This window comes from Microcaecilia unicolor, chromosome 7 (assembly GCF_901765095.1).
Source record: "Microcaecilia unicolor chromosome 7, aMicUni1.1, whole genome shotgun sequence".
Taxonomy (NCBI): Eukaryota; Metazoa; Chordata; class Amphibia; order Gymnophiona; family Siphonopidae; genus Microcaecilia; species Microcaecilia unicolor.
In genome coordinates, this window is record NC_044037.1 from 12,955,705 (window position 1) to 12,971,384 (window position 15,680).

The following is a 15,680-nucleotide window of genomic DNA, read 5'->3' on the forward strand; positions in this document are numbered from 1 at the left end:
TCCGATCCCATGACTCTCCAGTTTCCTCTGGAGTCTTTCATGAGGCACTTTGTCAAACGCCTTCTGAAAATCCAGATACACAATATCCACCGGCTCCCCATTGTCCACATGTTTGTTCACCCCCTCAAAAAAATGCAGTAGATTGATGAGGCAAGACTTCCCTTCACTAAATCCGTGCTGACTTTGTCTTATCAGCCCATGTTTATGTGCTCTATAATTTTATTCTTAATAATAGCCTCTACCATTTTGCCCGGTACTGACGTCAGACTCACCAGTCTATAATTTCCTTGATCTCCTCTGGAACCCTTTTTAAAAATCGGCGTAACATTGGCTACCCTCCAGTCTTCCGGTACCACACCTGATTTTAGGGATAGATTGCATATTACTAACAGTAGCTCTACAAGTTCATTCTTCAGTTCTATTAATACTCTGGGATGAATACCATCCGGTCCTGGTGATTTACTACTCTTCAGTTTGCAGAACTGACTCATTACATCCTCCAAGTTTACAGTGAATTCATTTAGTTTCTCCGACTCGCCTGCTTCAAATACCCTTTCTGGCACCGGTATCCCTCCCAAACCTCCTCTGTGAAGACCGAAGCAAAGAATTCATTTAATTTCTCCACTATGGCTTTGTCTTCCCTGATCGCCCCTTTAACACCACCTTCGTCCAGCGGCCCAACCGATTCTTTAGCCGGCTTCCTGATTTTAATTTATCTAAAAAAATTTTTACTATGTATTTTCGCTTGTAACGCTAACTTTTTTTCAAAGTCCTTTTAGCCCCTCCTTATCTCTGCTTTGCATTTGGCGTGGCATTCCTTATGTTTTATCTTATTATTTTCAGTCGGTTCTCTTCTCCATTTTCTGAAGAATTGTTTTTTGGCTTTAATGGCTTCCTTTACCTTACTGCTTAGCCACGCCGGCTAACGTTTGGTCTTTTTTCCTCTTTTTCTAATACACGGAAAATATTTGTCCTGTACCTCTAGGATGGTGTTTTTGAACATCATCCACACCTGATGCAAGTTTTTTACCCTGCGAGCTGCTCCTTTTAGTTTTTTTTTCACCATTCTTCTCAGGCTTTTGGATTGTTTCCACATCAATAGGGGTAGATTTAGTGTGAGCCCCCTGAGGTTTTAACAGCGTCTTGAGGAGGCTCTATATTTTTGTACACCTCACAAATGCATGCTTGGATTGTTTTTTGGACTCCTGATGCAAGCAATGTAACCAAAACACAGCCCATCTTGAGTCCACCAAGCGGTCTTGCAATTCTTGTATGCTATTCACATGAGCTGGTGCCAATTAAAGAACTGTCTCTTTGAAGACATCTTTGGTTGCACTGGATTCTTTGGTCATCGCCACTGCTTTCTGTTGCAGTTCAGAGGGCTGCCATGGTATGACAGAAATCAGATAACAGTGCTTATGAAAGCATGTGGACTTGGGGTAGCTTGGTAGTTTAAAATGGACACTGTAAAACCAACAGGACTCTGTTAGGGGACTCAGAAGAACCTAAATATCCCTCAGTATAAAGGTGTAAGACACCAAGAAGGGAAGCTATCAAGCTGTGTTATGGGCTTAAGTATGATTATTTGCTCCTTAACATGATTTAAAGAGATGTAATGCAGTTTGTCTTGCTCTATCACTGTGACATTTAGATTACTGTGAGGTTTTTTTTGTTTTTTGTTACATTTATACCCCACGCTTTCCCACTCAAGGCAGGCTCAATGCAGCTTACATGGGGCAATGGAGGGTTAAGTGACTTGCCCAGAGTCACAAGGAGCTGCCTGTGCTTGAAGTGGGAATTGAACTCAGTTCCTCAGGACCAAAGTCCACCACCCTAACCACTAGGCCAAACCTGCAAATGCATTTAAATCAGCTGTCGGTATCTTAGGTAGGCCTGGGGGATGGGGGTCTATCCTTGCTGGAGGGAGGGGGATTGGAAGTGAGGGGGTAGGAGATGGATCAGAAGGGGGTCATGATCTGGGAGGGGGTGGGAAGGGGATGAGAGGTGGGGATGTTCTTGGGGAGGGGTGGAAGGAGAATTAAAGGGGCAAAAGACCCCCTTGAATGTTATGCAGCTGCCAGCTAAGTATCGGTTGGCACTCATAAGTTCCAGAAGCCTACAGGGCTGCCGATGTTGAATGCCGGTGCTCAGACTTGTAATAAATTTGGATACTTTGTTGGTTGCTATAACATCCATAGAGAAGTCTGTATATCCAAAAACTTCCATCATAAATTCCCGAGCAATCAAATACTACTCATGTTCAAATTTGTTCCCTACATCTGTAGTGAAACCCAATAACTGGTCAATGTATGATGTTCAGAATTCTCAAAGGATGTTATAGAAACTCCACAAAGTATCTAAATTTATTGCAGGAGGCTTACTCACTTATAACCCCATTTAAATTGACAACCCACAATTTAAGAAATGCTACTTTACATATATGTCATGCTTTCAGTTACTTGCTCTTTTCACTGAATTTCCTCCGTGATGGAGTTCTTTCTCCACTGATCACAAACCTCTCTTTTTTGTTCTTATGGTACAGGTAAAAATCTGGTTCCAGAACCGACGAGCAAAGGAAAGGAAATTATTTAAGAAGAAAATAACTCAGTTTGATGGACTGGGTTCTCTTCATAGTGACTCTGGTTCTGCAAGCCCTATCCCTCTCTCGGACGCTATGACTGCTGCAGAAATGTCCAGTTCCTTGTTTCCCCCACCACTTTCAGTAAATGGTTTACCTCATGCTGGGAACCGGCAAAAAGTCACAGTTTCTCAATAAGTAAAAGGCAACAAACACCTTTAAAATGTGGTAGAGAAACATCTTTTTATGGAGCACTGAAGTCATGAGAAAATGAAGAATATGATCTGCAAAGTGTTGCAGAATTTGTAAATCTCAGGGGAAATCCATAAGATTGTAGCCTTTAGCTCACAGACTTTTCATGCAGAAGAGAAACCACTATAGTTCTATGTTTTTATAAGAATGAATGGTATGAAAATCATTCTATAATCATCTGTTTTGCTTTAAAAGACAGCACCTGGAAACATATACTGGGTCCAATATTCAGCCAGTGGAGGGCAGCGTTTTTTGCTGTTCACTGCTGGCGTTAAATCCAGATACTCAATGCCGGGCCATTTCCAGTGAAAAGCATTGAACATCTGGGGGGTTTTAACCACTAAAAAGTTAACTGGTTATGCCAATATTCAGCACTAACTAGCTAACATTTTAGAGGTTAAAGATAAGACAGCTATTTATTCGGTCCTATATGACTGTTAAACTTATCCAGTTAGACGCTGAATATCAGCACTTAACCGGATAAGTCATGCGATATAGCCAGTTATGCACTATGTGATAACCAGTAATAATCAGTGGAGATAACTGGTTATCTCCTGCTGAATATTAGTTGTTAGGCACCGATATGCTATTTAACCCATCAGTGACCATGTCTGGCTGGTTAAGGATAAGCAGCATAAAATATATTGTACTGTTTTGGAATCTTGCCAGGTATTTGTAACCTGGATTGGCCACTGTTGGAAACAGGATGCTGGGCTTGATGGACCTGCGGTCTGTCCCGGTATGGCAATACTTATGTACTTATGAATATCAGGGAGACAGTTTCTATTTTTTTTTCAGATCACTCTTTGTGATTTTGATCATTCTTAGTACAGAAGAATACTTCCCAGCCAGTAACAAACGTATTCAGTTTTTTGAGAAGACAGTTTTTAAAAGACATTTACACAAATAAATAGCAATATACCCACACAAATTGGCTGTCTGAAAATGTCCATCATAAACATAGTCAAAAGCATGCATGTTTTACCATAAGTACTTTTATGCTTTGCCCCAATTTAGACAGCCTGAAAACTGCCCCTGTAAGATGCAGCTGGAAAATACGCAGTCTGGCTGCTTCTCTATGCCATTTTGTGCTGTCATATTACCATTGTCAACCACTGAGGAGTGACAAGCTATGGGCCTAACACTTTCAAATTTTCATTAATTGTTTACCATTTTATTAAATAAAAATACTAAACATCCCAAAGTCTGTAAAAACAGAGACCGAACTAAATAAATGTAAATACGTAACAGTGGGATTTCAGTTTTGGAGACCTTCATATCCCTATTTTGCAAACCCTAATGGCACCTGCACATAGTTACACAATGTATTGGAGACAACATTCAAAAGCACTTGTGCAGTTGGCAGCTAAATAAGTGATTTTTTTTTTTTATTCCTGAGGGCTTAATGGATAATTTTGGACACATGTCCTATATTATCTCATTCCAGGGGTAGCATCACTTAGGGCCCCTTTTACTGAGCTGAGGTGTGGCACAGCAAGATTTTAATGAACACAGTGGGTAAAAAGGTGGAAAGAAAAAATGACCATGCAGTAAGTTCGCACTTGCTGCGCAGCCGTTTCAGGGTGAGCACTTACCGCCACCCATTGAGGTGGCGGTAAGATCTTCCTTGCTAACCCTGTGGTAACCGGGAAGCGCATGGGGTTGCCCGATTACCACCAGGTAACCCACCTGCGCTGTTAATTTTAGAAAAATTCCAATATCACCGGAAATGCCACGCATTGGGGGTGGAACTACTGCTTGCACCAGCATTGGGCCAGCGGTAGTTTCAGGTTGCCACGTGGCAACCCTTTAGTAAAAAGGCCCCTTAGACATATAGAGGCAGATTTTAGAAAGGAGGTACAAATCAGACTTGAAGCATCTAGGTCAAACTGTGTCAAGTTACACTAGCATTTTAGAAAACTATCTGCTGACACAGAGCCTGTTCTAAAGTACAAGGTGACATGGACGTTTTTGCACTACTTATATACTGCAAAAGTATCCATTTTAGAATTATAAACATCTAAACTATAAACAGTCAGCATGGACACATAAGCATTTACTTAGACTGTGAGCCCTCTAGGGACAGAGAAAGTACCTGCATATATGTAAACTGCTTTGGTTGTAACACAGAAAGGCAGTATACAAATACCTGTTATGTATGTGCTGGCACATACACATTTATGTTATGAAATAGCAACATCAACGTTTATGTGCCAGAACATAGTCATTTGGGTCACCAATTTTAGAAATAATGGGCCCCGTTTATTAAGCCGCCCTGTAGGTGCGCTAACTTTTTAGCGCACACGATAATGATAGAGACACCCATTATATTCCTATGGGTGTCTCTATTGTTAAAACGTTTGTGCGCCTATAGCGTGACTTAGTAAACAGGGCCCAATATTTCTTTTTCCCAAAACTGCAACAGAATCCAATATCTCTTGAGAGTGTTGCTTTCAGGGAGGACATCAACCAGTGGAAGTTTAAAGGGGACAACCTTCCCTAATGCCTCCAGTGGAGCGCTGTTCAATAGGAGCACTTTTCTGAAACATAGACATCCTGAGTAGCAGGTGTAAAACCCAACATCAATCTTTTTAGACAAAGCAGTGGCGTTCCTAGGGGGGGCTGACACCCGGGGCGGATTGCCAATGTGCCCCGCCCCCCTGGGTGCAGTGCAGACACCCCCCCCCCCCCCGGCAAAAAGACACCCCCCGCGAAGGAACCCCCCCGGGTGCATGCCGCTGGGGGGGTGCCGCGCGCACCTGTCCTCCGTTGTTCCATGCTTCTTCTCTGCCCCGGAACAGGAAGTAACCTGTTCCGGAGCAGAGAGAAAGCATGGAACAACGGAGGACAGGCGCGCGCGGCACCCCCCCAGCGGCGTGCACCTGGGTACGGACCGCACCTACCGCCCCCCCCCCCCCCAGGAACGCCACTGAGACAAAGACATGCATTCCCTTTCTGATACGGAAAAAATAGGTTTATTTTTAGGCCTGCCCTAATCCCAACCAAAACACACATGAGCTATGCCCCCTTGCCACATGCATGTTTTAGAGTTTAAACACGTACATCCCCACTTTATAAAATTGTGATTTAAACATTTTATGCAAGATAACCATCTAAATGCCGGTTTATGCGTGTCTAAAATCAGAATAGTGATTCTAAAATAAGCATCTCAATATACACTTCATAGTGGCAATTTTAGGCTGCTACATGTATAAATTATAAGCCTGATATTCAGCCTGTGGCGGTAAGTAATTGTAAATCAATGATACTAGTCCAAAACAGTATTTTTAAAGCAGGGGTAATCAAATCCACAACTAAATCAACCCAGCACTTAACATTTCTTTTAGTATTTTGGAAAAGGAAAGCGTGGGAAAGGCTATACTATTGAGTCATATGGAAGCCTTAGCAGAAACTCTTTTCACACAAGGATACACCCTGTGGCTTGCCAAACTCATCATCGGCCTCCTTAATTTATGGCCGCCTTGAGTGAATTCCTTCAAAAAGGCAGTAAATAAATCCTAATAAATGAAAAATAAATAATAAATATCACTAATCATGGTTTTTGTATGTATAATTTTTATATCAAAATCTTTAATTAAATTTTCCATAAAACTTATCTGTTTCTTAGACGCATTAAATTGGACCAGCGCCAAAATTTGAAAATAAATTTTAAGCGCTGGGTTGATTTAATTGTAGGTAAGTAATTGTAATACAGAGTCAGACTATGGCCCAGATATTCAACACTGGCACTAGAATATCCAAGTTTTGGCTGGCCACTGCAAGTTATCTGGTGCCTGGATAATTGGCAGGATAAAATTAGGACAGCCTTTTTGCTGTCCTAACTTTATACAGGCATTTGCCCAATTGGTGGTCTGAATATCACTGCTAACCAGGTAAATCCTGGCTTCTCCCAGACTCTGCCCCAATCATCCTAACACTAACTGGATAGTGACACAATGGTCTCCCTAGATTTTCAGCAGTACTATCCTGTTATCCAGGGATCACCTGTTAAATGCGGTTTAACTGGACAGGAGCCTCTCCTGCCCAGATAAATCATTTTAAATGTCAGATGGTATATGTCTAGGTGGACTGCACAAACAGTAGATTTCACTTGAAACATCTAACTTAGACTTTTGAAGTTATACATGGATATTCAGTGGCACAACCTAAAAGGATAGCATCACTAAAAATGATTTCATACATCTAAATTAGACGTTTCAAATTATAGATTGACCACATGACTGAATTGTGACCTTATTATTTTCACAATCTAAGGAGCTGTTGCTTTTCAGGTGTCTTGCCACTGCCTCTAGAGAAGAACCTTACCTCTTCTCCTTGTTCTTTTTCGTTTTCATGAGAATGAACAACCTGTCTACTGGGGAATTTATTTTTTCAGCATTCCCTTCCAAAGCTACATATATATATATTTTTTTCTGTGTTCTACCTATCCTAATGGAAAAAAATAGCACCTCTTACCTTCTATGTTATGCTTGAAAATAGAGAACTCATGGAAACATAGAAACAAAGAAAAATGTAGGCAGATAACAACCTTATGTCCTATCCAATCTGCCCATCCATGCCATTTACTCTCCCTATCACTCCCTTAGAGATCCTATGTACTTGTCCCAAGCTCTCTTGAATTCAGATACTGCTTTCATCTCCACCACTTCCACGAGGTGGGCTGTTCCACGAATTCATCACCCTTTCTATGAAGAAGTAATTCTCCTGCCACTGAGAATTAAATTTAGGACTTCAACCACCCAAGGGGGAGGTAGATGAACACCACTGAAGTGGATACCGAACTATACTGTGGAGTACCCATAGAAAATTCTTCTAATAAAACATTCTGAGGACAAACACCATGCTTCAAATGTGCACCAGACCCTCGCATACGCCATAGAAGCAGAGCGTTTTCTGGCCTGCAGCACGGTTGTAATGACTGTGTTGGGATAACCCTTCTTTCTCAGACACGCCCTCTCAAGAGCCATGCCGTAAGACCAAAGGAGGAGGGATCCGCCATCCGAATGGGCCCCTGGCACAGTAGATCTTCCCGAACTGGAAGATGCAGTGGGCGATCCACCAGCAGCATGATTAGGTTCACATACCAGGGACACCGAGGCCAATCTGGCGCTACTAATATTACCCTTCTGGGATGCCTCACAATTCGCCCCAAGACGTGCCCCACCATGGGCCATGGTGGAACCACGTAGAGTAACCTGGGGAGCCAACTTTGGAGCAGGGCATCTATGCCATCTGAGCCAAACTCCCTTCCCCTGCTGAAAAACCGGGCTACCTTTGCGTTGACCCTGCTGGTCATGAAGTCCAGCACCGGAATCCCCCAGCATTCTGTGATCAGCCAGAAAGCTAGCAGCAACACTTCCCATTCAACCGGGTCTAGGAAATGCCGACTGAGGAAATCCACCTGCAGATTGGCTGAACCTGCGATGTGCACCAAAGAAAGAAGGGTCAGATGGGCCTCCACCCAATAGTATAGGAGCTCTGCCTCTTTTGCCAGGGAGGCGCTCTTTGTCCCCCCTTGCCTGTTCACATAAGCTACCGCCGTTGAATTGTCTGACAGCACCCGCACACGACACCCTCGCAGGATGTTCACGAACTCTCAGAGTGCCAAACGAATCACCCACAACTCCAACCGGTTGATGGACCAGGTCGCCTCCGCCAAAGACCAAGACCCTGGGGCTATCAGGCCCAAGCAATGAGTCCCCCAGCCGGAGAGGCAAGCATCTGTGGTGAATACCATCCAGGCCAGCACTGCCGAAGGAAACTCCTTTTGAAGGTGTTCCGTCTTTAACCACCACTGTATGGCCAATTGAGCCCACAGTGTCCACAGAACCCTGACCTGGTAATCCTCTGATAGGGGTGACCACCAGACTAGTAGGGACAACTGAAGTGGTCACATATGACTCCTGGCTCATGGCACTATTCCCAGCGTGGATGCCATAGACCCCAACACCTGTATGTAGTCCCATGCCTTTGGAGCCATCAGCCTTAGTAGACTCTTAAGCTGGTTCTGTAACCGGAGCCTGAACTCCACTGACAGCGACACTGTCCTGGTGTCAAAAATCACACCCAGGTATTCCAGAGACTGCAACAGGGACAGATGGCATTTCGGCACATTGATCACCCAGCCCAAGGACTGAAGTAGACCGATCACTCTGACTGTGGCCTTTAAACTCTCTTTGTAGGATGGTGCCCGAATGAGTCAATCAATCGTCCAAATAGGGATGCACCTGAATCCCCTCCTTCCGGAGTGCTGCCACTACAACTACCATGACCTTTAAAAAGGTTCTGGGTGCTGTAGTGAGTCTGAAGGGCATAGCCTGGAACGCAGGTGTTGCCTGAGCACCAGAAACCACAGAAAGAGCTGATGAGGTGGCCAAATGGGGACGTGTAGATAGGCCTCCTTCAGATTGAGCGTGGTCAAGAACTCCCCCGGTTCCAATGCAGAAAATGACCAACCGCAACATTTCCATTCGGAAATGCCGAACACTTAAGGTCTTGTTGACGGACTTGAGGTCTAGCACAGAGTGAAAAGACCCGTCCTTTTTCGGGACAACAAAGTAAATGCAGTAACGACCTTGGCCACACTCCTCGGGGGTACGGGTCGCACTGCCCCTAGCCGCAGCAATTACACCAGTGTGTCTCACACTGCCGCCACCTTGGCCGCTGCTTTGCATGGAGACACCAGAAAAAAATCTGCCAAGGGCTGGACAAACTCCAGTTTGTACCTGTCTCATATTACTTCCAAGACCCATTCGTCTGAAGTTAGCCTGGCCCATTCCCCCAGAAAATGGGACAACTGACCCCCTACCAATGGTAGAGAATGAGCCAGGGCCACATCTCCTGGGTTGATGACCATAACAAATCATAAAGCAGGTCCCAAATAGGCCAGTCCAAACTCCAGGGCCAGAAGATCCCTAAGGAGGTCGTCTGCTGAGAAAGCTCTTTGCAGCTCTTCTGTTGGGAGCTCTCCCTCTTCCAAGAACTCTGCGTCCCCTTGAGAGGGGTCCTAAGGTATGAGGGGATCTTCTGTGTCCGACACCATTGAGGCATCATCAAAATCTAAGGCCTCACACCTGGGTCACTTTGCCAGAAGTGGTGGAGGCAAAGAAAAGGACTTCAGAGGGGAGGGGTGGCATTCTGTGCCCTTGGAACCCCATGACCTCTTTAATAAGAAGGCTTTGTGCATAAGAAGAACAAATTCCAGGGCAAAAGGGGCTTCATGGCTGCCTGATGGTTGCCCTGGGCCTTCTGACACCTCAGGATCCAACCCCCCACAAGACTGAACAGGCCATGCCTCTCCTGCCGCCACATGCGGCGCTGAGTGCGGAAGAGTCGAAAAATGGTGTCCATGGGAGGGCACTTCAGAATCGGGCCTGATGTTCCTGCAAAAACCAAGTCCGGGTTTTCCACTCTGCTAGATAACCGCAGGCTCCCTGCAATCACCGGTCCCAACTCAGGCGCGCATGCACAGATATCACATCCGCCATCCACCACTCTCCAGCTCCCACACTGTGAGCAGTGCTTTGTGGCTTCTGACTGCCCCGACATCCGCGCATCAAGGCCAGTAACAGACAATTCTCCCACACAGAGTTTGCAGTGCTGGTAAGCGCTCCTCCATTTAGTTCCCCCTTTTCTTTTTTTTTTTCCAAACTGCACAACAGTGCTTATCTCAGCAGCTGGGAGCTTAGATCTCCAGCTTTTGTTTTCTTTTTTTATTAGAGAGGCAAGAGAGAAGACCTGAGGCCATGCAGAGGAGGTTACAGGTGCCCTGGGAACCAAGAATTTGTTGGGGGAGGGACCTGGCACCACCAGGTATACCCCAAAAAGAAGCCCAAACACTGGAACCTCAACCCTGATCCAGGCTCAACAGGGACCCGTGGATCAGGATAGGAGCCGGATCAATTCAGAGCTGAACTGTTATGACCCTCCACCTGCTAGATAGAGAGAATGCTGAAGAGAAGCTGGCTGCACATGACTACATGACTACATTTAGCTATCTCTTTATCTCCATTAGCTGGTAGAGGGACATAACCAGTGGCGTAGGAAGGGGGGGCGGGAGGGGCGGTCCGCCCCGGGTGCACGCACTCGGGAGGGGTGCCGGCCCCGCTGGTTCCCTGCTCCCTCTGCCCCGGAACAGGTTACTTCCTGTTCCAGGGCAGAGAGAGCAGGGAACCAGTGGGGCCGACGCAGCTCTGAGTGACGTGCACTCGGGGCGGATCAGCCCTCCCGCAGGTAAGAATGCGGTCCGGGGGGTTGCGGTCCGGGGGGGGTGCGCTGCAGAGGGGGGGGTCGCACCGTGCTGCACCCGGGGGGGGGGGACTGCGCAGCGGCAACCCGCCCCGGGTGCCATTAGCCCTCGCTACGGCACTGGACATAACCCACAAGTCTTTGGACTGATCTGTGGGATGACATGAAAACATTATTTTTTTTTACATTTGCCGCCTGAGCATTGATTTGGTCCGAGTCTCTTTTCTGCTTTTCTCTGGTTTTTATAAACTTTCCTCTAGTATCTCCTCTCCTTTGGACATTTCTTCTCTATGTTCACCATCCATTTTTCATCTACATTTTTTATCTGTCCTGCCCAGCATTTCTCCTCTATGTCACTGTCCCTATGTCCCTTCTATGCCCAGTATCTCTTCTCTATGTTCCTCCCCATGTCCAGCTTCTCTCATCTCTTCCCTTCCTCCTGCAACCTCCACTCTGGCCACCATCTCTACCTCTCAAATCTTGACCTCCGATCCCCCCTTCTCAGTTGATCCCCCTGCTATTTTGGTTAGAGTCTCTCTCTCTCTCTATTCCCTCCAATTCCGCCCAGGTCCAGAATCTCCTCATCTTCCCTGCCTCACTGTCAGGCTTGGCATCTCTCCATTTCTACTCCCCCCACCACCACCACCACCACCACACAGGTCAGACATTATTCCATCTATGCCCGCCACATAGGTCTGACATCTCTCCATCTCCACCCCTCCATTGGCCCACCTACCATCTTCTCCATCCCTCCCCAAAGGCCATCTCTCTCCACTCCCCCCCCCATGGTCCTCCAAATATTTGACAGATGGTCAGCAGAGGCAGCACTGAAAATAGGTTGCCTCTAGTCAGCTCTGCCAGGGCCCTTTCTCTGCCATGCTCCACCCACAGGAAATCACATCAAAGAAGGCGGGACGTGGCAAAGGAAAGGCTCCGCTGGGGCCAGCCAGAGGCAGTCTGTTTTCAGTGTTGCCCCTTCCGGCCACCCATCGTGCTTTTGAAGGACTGTGAGGGGAGGGGGTAGAGATATCAAGCCTGCGTGGGGGGGGGGGGGAAGATGGGCAGGCAGAGAGAGATGCTGGATCCATGTGGGTGGGGGGAGGGCAAAGAGAGATGCTCGACCCATGCTGGAGGGTCGGAGTGAGTAAAGAAGAGAGAGAGAGATAGCAGATAGAAGGCACCTCAGTTCAATGGCAGGCAGCCCCCTATGATTGGGAGGCCCTGGGCTTTTTGCAGGGTTCGCTCAGTGGTAATTATGCCCGTGAATATGTATGAAGGATATTTGCATGCACTGCCTCCTTCATATGTAAATATATATTTCATACCACCCCTGCTCTAAGGAAAGATACTTTGCTAGTTTTGCAGTCTCTTACCAATATGTAATTGTCTTACTTCTCCAGGCAAGCTTGAATGCCACAGTGATGAAAATGTACCACTAAGTTCAAAGTGTTTCAATTCTACACATAGGCCTGTCAAGAAGAGACAGCAAAATAAATGGTTTTGTTTTTGTATTAATTGTGCAGTTCAGGAGATTGATTTCCTCTCCCAACCCCACAACTATACTATACTATATTACAAGGCTAATACCCCGCAATATCCCACTGGAATTCTATGCGGTTTACAAAGTCAATAGAACTGGACGGTCTATAGGAATATACAAATAGTTAGATAAAATTCAAACTCGATCATCATAAAACAGTTTAAAAAGGTAGGTCTTCAAAGCTTTCCTAAAAGCTTTTTAACTAAAATTATCCAATCTACATAAACTTGCTGGCAAGGCATTCCACTATTTAGTAGCTTGATAGGAAAAAAAAGCCCATTAAACACAGACTTATAACGGGCATTTTTAGGATAAGGATAGAGCAACAATAATGGAAGTCTGTCAGAACAGTTCCTATGTTTCTGAGTTAGATTAACAGGTTTAGACAAATACTCAGTAAGCACACCAGGTAAGATAAGAAAAATCATGGCACAAAGCTTGAAAATGATTCAAGCTCTAATTGGAAGCCAATGCAATTTTCCCAAAAGAGGTGAAGCTGACTCAAATCTCGACTGGCCATAAATCAGGCAAGCGGCTGTATTCTGTAGAGTCTGCAGCTTTTTCAGCAGAGCCTTAGACAGTCCCACCAGGTATTCCATTTACAAGGTGTTCAAAAATCAGAAATGTGTCAAATATAATGCCCAGTATAGTCAATTGTTTTTCTAATTTAAACTCAACATGGTTAACACAAAGGATTTGAAAAGGATTAATTAGAACCAAATATTTGGTCTTTTCAATGTTCAATTTCAGTTTGAATATAGACATCTAGCTAGTCATAATTTCAATTTCTTTTGTTATTAAAGAATTTATAGTAGCCAAAGAGTCATCAAAAGGTATCATTAGCATTATATCATCTGCGTAAATATGAGCAGGAAAACCTGCATGGAAGAGTCTGATTGCTAATTGCGACATTAGTACATTAATAAGAATGGGAGAGATGGGATCCTTGTGGTACCTCACATTCTGAGGTCCATTAAAAGCAAATATCATATGCGCTTTTGACTTGATAAGACCTGCAACACAAAAAGCCTCTAAACCACTTTAGAACAGGACCAGGTAACCCATAAAAGTTCGACAAATGTAGCAAAATACCATGGCTGACCATGTCGAATGCAGCCGACATGTCAAACTGCATGATCAAAACCCTGTGTCTATACTCAGTTCCTGCCTAGCATCAGCTAGAACTGATGTCTCCACAGTTTCAGTGCTCAAGTAACTTCTAAAACCAAACTGAATATTAGGAAAACTCACATAATATTAAAGAAACTCCATTAGCTGTTTAGCAACAATATTTTCCATCAGCTGGGTCAAATTATGAAACACGTAGATAAATATGATTTGATGGGACAGAGTCAGCATGGATTCAGCCACGGCAAATCTTAACTCACCAAATTGCTCTATTTCTTTGAAGGCATGAATAAAGATAAAGGTGAGCCAGTTGATGAAGTGTATCTAGATTTTCAGAAAGCTTTTAACAAAGCTCCTCATGAGAACTCCTGAGAAAATTCAAGAATCATAGGATAAGAGGAACTGTTTTGTTGTGGATTAGGAATTGGGTATTGAACAGAAAACAGGGGGTAGGGTTAAATGGCCATGAGGGGCATAATCAAACGGGGCGCCCAAATTTTCCTCAGGACATCCTGGCGAAGGGGCGGGGAAGCCCGCATTATTGAAGCAAGATGGGCGTCCATCTTTCATTTCGATAATACGGTCAGGGACGCCCATGTCTCAACATTTAGGTCGACCTTAGAGATGGTCATCCTTAGAGATGGTCGTCCCCAGTTTTCGGCGATAATGGAAACCGAGGACGCCCATCTCAGAAACGACCAAATGCAAGCCCTTTGGTCATGGGAGGAGCCAGCATTCATAGTGCACTGTTCCCCCTGACATGCCAGGACATCAACCGGGCACCCTAGGGGGCACTGCAGTGGACTTCACAAATGGCACCCAGGTGCATAGCTCCCTTACCTTGGGTGCTGAGCCCCCCAAAACCCACTCCCCACAACTGTACACCACTACCATAGCCCTTACAGGTGAAGGGGGGCACCTACATATGGGTACAGTGGGTTTTGAAGGGCTCACATTTACCACCACAAGTGTAACAGGTAGGGGGGATGGGCCTGGGTCCGCCTGCCTGAAGTGCACTGCACCAACTAAAACTGCTCCAGGGACCTGCATAATGCTGTCAGGGAGCTGGATATGACATTTGAGGCTGGCAAAAAATATTTTTTAAGTGTTTTTTTAGGGTGGGAGGGGGTTAGTGACCACTGGGGGAGTAAGGGGAGGTCATCCCCGATTCCCTCCGGTGGTCATCTGGTCAGTTCGGGCACCTTTTTGAGGCTTGGTCGCAAGAAAAATGGACCAAGTAAAGTCGGCCAAGTGCTCGTCAGGGATGCCCTTCTTTTTTCCATTATCAGCCGAGGACGCCCATGTGTTAAGCACGCCCCAGGCCCGCCTTCGCTATGCTTCCGACACGCCCCCAGGAACTTTGGTCGTCCCTGCGACGGAAAGCAGTTGGGGAAGCCCAAAATCGGCTTTCGATTATGCCGATTTGGGTGACCCTGGGAGAAGGATGCCCATCTCCCGATTTGTGTCGAAAGATGGGCGCCCTTCTCTTTCGAAAATAAGCCTGCATTTCTCTTGGTGGAGGAGGATGAATAGTGGAGTGCTGCAAGGATCTGCACTGGTACTGGTGCTATTTAACATATTTATAAATGATCTGGAAATTGTAACATCAAGTGAGGTGATTAAATTTGCAGATTACACAAAATATTCAAAGTTGTTAAAACACTTGTGGACCATGAAAAATTGCAGGAAGACTGGGCATCCAAATGGCAGTTGAAATGTAATGTGGACAAATGCAAAGTGATGCACATTTGGATGCCCAGTCTTCCTGCATCACTCCACTGTTCACCCTCCTCCATTGAGAGAAATTACCATTTAACCCTACCCTCTGTTTTCTGATCAATAACCAATTCCTAACCCACAACAGAACATTGCCTTCTATCCCATGACTCTTTAATTTTCTCAAGGTTCTCTCAT

At 45.4% G+C, this 15,680-nt stretch overlaps 1 protein-coding gene across 1 annotated transcript in view; it reads left to right on the plus strand.

Annotated features, from left to right (window-relative positions):
* The window catches only part of LOC115474589 (homeobox protein CHOX-CAD-like), a 32,152-nt gene extending 29,376 nt beyond the window's left edge, over positions 1-2,776 (plus strand). The window contains exon 3 of the mRNA XM_030210115.1: positions 2,543-2,776. Coding sequence (XP_030065975.1) covers positions 2,543-2,776 — 234 coding nt within the window. The remainder of the gene's footprint in view (positions 1-2,542) is intronic.
* Positions 2,777-15,680: the final 12,904 nt, after the last annotated feature.